Raw genomic sequence first — 4563 nt, forward strand, 5'->3', positions numbered from 1 at the left:
TTGAGGCTCATCCTCACGTACACACGCAGAGATGCGGGTCGTGGGAAGGATTTCAAGTGCTACCAAGTGTAGGCGGGCACGTCGTAATGCGGCCACGCTCTACTTAAGCACACACCCTAGCACAGCGAGGAAGCGGTTAAACCTGCTTCTCTTGCGTGCAGTGAGGTAGTTGTGGTGGGCGCGCAAGCGACCTCACCCAACACACTAAGAACTCTGGTAAAGTGTCGTCACGGGAGCGGTAATCCGTCTCCTCGTGCGCACTTACCAAGTAGGAAGTAATTTTCAGACTGATTTATATTTAATAGAATTAATTACAAATACCTATTTTTACCAATTACAATGTTTTCTCTATAGATAACATTTAATTTGTATTGCGAGCGTATCTTTCTAGATACCTCGCGTAACGGATGACGCTAGCCGTCATCACGGATGACGCTGGGCGTCATCCCTCCTAATGTGAATGCACCCATGTGCATCACATCCACAAGGGTTGGTCACAAATGTGCACCACACCCGAGTGCTAGGTCTAGTTACTATTATTTAGGAATTGACCATCCCCTTAAGTACACCAAGTGAACTTAACGGGGACTGCGTAACATTAGGGCAACTTTAGCCCGTTTCACTTAGTGCGAGTGGTGCCTCACGTCACTTCACGTACACTAGAACGTGCAGAAAAGACTCTCTTTAAAACACTTGCTTTAAAGAGGGTTAATTTATAATTGTATTAATATAATTAAGTTCTTCATGTCTATCCACTTAATGGATTATTTCCACTGTTGGAATGCGCAGCCGGCTCGAAATCGGGTCGGCGTGATACGCATCAGCGTCGACATTAAGTCGTCCTAATTTATATTCCACGAGAAATTATACTTCGCGAAGAAGGATAGCCACCTCGCCATTCTTTGCGAGAGGTGTGGACTATTTACGGCCGTGCGTAATGACGCATGCTCCGTATATACGATAAACGGTCTATCTCCGCTGTTCCTTGGAGGAAAGAGTGAAAAGTCTGGTTCAAAAGAATCAGACTTTGTTCCGAGACAATTAGGCTGTGGCTCGGAATTATCAGGCTTTGACGGATGCCCTGTACCGTTCCGGTGTAATCTGGAATCGGAAGAAGCCTTGTACTGATGGAACGGGCGGAGACGCTCATTATAAAACGTAGGATGCGTGCGCATACTACAAAGCTGCTCAATCGTGTACGCATTGCCTTGGCGATGTATTACGCGAAACGGGCCGATATACCTGGGCAGTAATTTATTACTGACTACATTCGTCACTACGTGTTTTAGAAGGTTTACCGAGGCAGTAGGACTAAGTCATAATTATTAAATGAATATATGTTTGCTCTTCAATTTTGTCAGAGTCCCGTTTCTGTCGGTCCACCGCTTTTCTAGCCTACAGGAAATCACCTCCCGACTCGGTTTTATATATGTTTTTAGTGCGACCGGCCTGCACTGCGGAGATATCAATCTCATCATTATTAAGAGTATTATCGTGCTAATTAATAGTATTCTTTTCGATGCTGAGTATATTTGCATCGTTGTCAAAGTCATTGATAGCATCATTGTTATTACTGAGTTTTGTCCACTTCAATGTTAATTAAATCAACATTGGTTTCCTTCGCATTGACCTTAGTGCTAAAGCGTGATGAGCAAGAGCTAAAAGTTTCTTTGCTCGAGCGAGTCCCTCCTTCTTGAATTAGGGTCACTCGTGGGTATACGTGGGTGGCGTAAGCCATTCACGAAAACTGGTGTATGCTTTGTAGAAGCATGCACTGAATTGTTAATGGTAAATTCTACCGTCGGCAAGAACTCGCTCCAACTCTTGAAAGAGTGGACGTATCCGCGAAGTATCTTCTCGAGAATACGGTTTGCCCGCTCTATCCTACCATCTGTTTCAGGGTGATCAGAAATTGACATTTTAATTGAGGCGCACTGTCATCCTCGTCAGAGGGATATCGCGCTCAACTGCGATCTTCTAGCTACTTGCGTCGAAAGATTTTTTTAAGACGGCATACAATCGACTAACAACTTAAGTGGAAACTTATTTGACACTTTTGTGTTCAAGGTGATGAGCTTAACCTGACCCCCTGGGGCAGTTGCACACAATGTTTGTGTGAGAGGAGCAACTTTTGTCAAAAGGCCTGCAAATTCTTTTGACGTTGCTGGATCAGTAGGGCGCTCCGCACCTACTGACCCCGACGATTTTATGACGATCTGTCTCGCCGTTGCGATTTCGGAATAGCGTCGGATCCGCGTCTCCTGTTTTTCCTAGCAAGAAATTGGTCTTTTCGTTCAGTTTCTTAGGCAGTGGCCGTGGGGCACTACACTCATAGGCGTAGTGGTTCGTCTTTGACAACAATTACATTTTTGTAACCGTTTGTAACTTGAAGAGCGAAGTTTTTCGCTCTCTAAATACGATAGATCCATGGATTCTGAACCCCTTTTTCTTGTCGTCTCGGTGGACGATTTGCACCCGAGTGGACAAAAGCCTGTTTCAGGATAAACTCCCCCTTTTCCGCTACAGAGATCGCTTGGTCGAGCGACTCTAACTTTAGCCGGAACAGGTGGGTCTTAACAGGTCCGTCTGCAGACCTTAAATAAACACAGTTACCTTATTTGTTCATCAATTGGATGACTAACGATACAACTGACAAGGTATCGTGTATGTTGGGCACAAGCGTGAATGTCACGCTTGCCCTGCTTTAAATCTAGGTGCTCAGCTCGAGCCCTGAATTTGGCTCGTAATGGCGCCAATGTTTGTCTGAGCTGGGTCGTAATGACCTCATACGACCCAAAGACTAATGGGTCGTGAAGCTTGAGCCCCAAGGCCCAATATTTGGCACGTCCGGCTAAGTTGGACATATCAAATTTATTTTTAGTCGCATCATCACCGATACGGCGAGCTTCTATGGCGTCATTTAACGCGACGAACCATCTCAAAAGGGAGTCGCCTTCCAATGCATTAAACTTAGCAATTTCGATCTTTAAGCTTCAGGTCGACGCGGGAGCGTCGGCCCATTAGCAGCATTTACATGCTGCTGTCTCAACAATTCCAATTGGCGAGCACCCTGGTCTTTTAACACCTCCGCGTGTTAAGAGCCTTGCTGGTGAAGCAAGGCTGCTTTCGCTCGGGCCCCGTCGAGTTCGTGTTGAATAAACTCGGCTATGGCCGCATGCTGTTTATCTGCCCAGAGTGTACAGCATAGCGCCTACGGCTGGCCTGCCTACGACCGAACTCATTCGATCGATCGCTCTACATTCGAGGTCACTCAAATGAGTAGACCCTTCACGCGTGGTGTGATAACTTCTCGATGGGTTGGAAAGCTCCCTCCTTCTTTTCAACTTGACCACGTTGGATGGAACGTGCATAGGTCGCTGAACGGATTACTAAGTGCTACCAGGTGTAACGGGGCACCTTTCACTAGTAGGTAAGTACTAGTTGACCTTACACTGATTACAGTGAAGGTTTTGTGCCTCGAAACATCACGTACACAAGGGTACAAAGGAAGGTCTTTAATTAGCTAAGGGGCTTCAGCTACCAAAGGTAGGTTAAATATTAAAATTAGGGAAAAGTAAAACTGTATTCACTGTATTTAGTTTCCTACGAACGATCTTCTATTTACTACTGAACCTTTTATATTAATAACTTATTAAGTATGACGCCTCCTTGCACACCGCACAATCGTGTCTTATAAGGATTGGCGGGGTTGATTTAGACTTTAATCAGCCAATCAATAGAGCTAATGTCTATTTGCATCAATATTACCCAATTTGGTAATGTTTGAACTATTTGAGTCAAAATTAATAAAGATAATTATTGTACTTCTTTATATATTTCTTCTCATAGGAAATAATAGCGTAACGGGACACCCCGTTACGACATCGATATGCCATGTACACGGTTTTTGTGTGCAACGTTACTGCAGGAAGAAAGTGTTTCCTGCGAAGGCGTTACTCGGACTTCTTCGAGTTGCACAAAGAGCTTATGGAGCTCGTGTCCTGGAGTCACTGTGGCTTTTGCGAGCAGTATGAGCAGCATATTGCCGGCTATTCTTTTGCGCGTCGACGATTGATGCGCTCTAGTCGTGCAGCCGTTGTAAAGGAGCGAATGGATAGTCTCGGCCTATTTAAGGCACATACTATTTTGCATTTTGGCGCGCAGCTCTGAGAACTGATCCCAGACATGCGAGAACACAAAAATTGCATCATGAAGTCATTTTACAAATGGAGCAAACTGATATTATTTTTTCGGCCATGACTTCCAAGCAGCGCCCGACTGAAACTATTCAGACCATGGAAGAGAAGCGATAGCAGCAGATCAAGGCCGCAGGGCTTCGCACTAAGGATTTAGGAAACATTACACATCTAGACCATAGCAACCAGACTGAATTGCCTCGCAACGTATAGGAATACTCATTTCATATTTAAGTTTTTATGGTAGGACAGACGAAGCTGGTACGATCGAAGATGTATTTACATAACGAAGTGCCGATGGCACGCTTAGGGGGGTTAAGCTTCCTCACTGGCTGCAATTGTAGGGATTGTTTGGGGTGAGGTACAT

General features: G+C 45.0%; 1 protein-coding gene across 1 annotated transcript; it reads left to right on the forward strand.

The window, feature by feature from the left end:
• Positions 1-3987: 3987 nt before the first annotated feature.
• Positions 3988-4170, forward strand: CCR75_009586 (uncharacterized protein; the record flags this gene model as incomplete). Its single annotated transcript, XM_067967625.1, has 1 exon — positions 3988-4170. One exon carries the CDS (start codon positions 3988-3990, stop codon positions 4168-4170), a length of 183 nt encoding a protein of 60 aa, XP_067815286.1.
• Positions 4171-4563: the final 393 nt, after the last annotated feature.

Source organism: Bremia lactucae, linkage group LG10 (genome assembly GCF_004359215.1).
Source record: "Bremia lactucae strain SF5 linkage group LG10, whole genome shotgun sequence".
NCBI lineage: Eukaryota > Oomycota > Peronosporomycetes > Peronosporales > Peronosporaceae > Bremia > Bremia lactucae.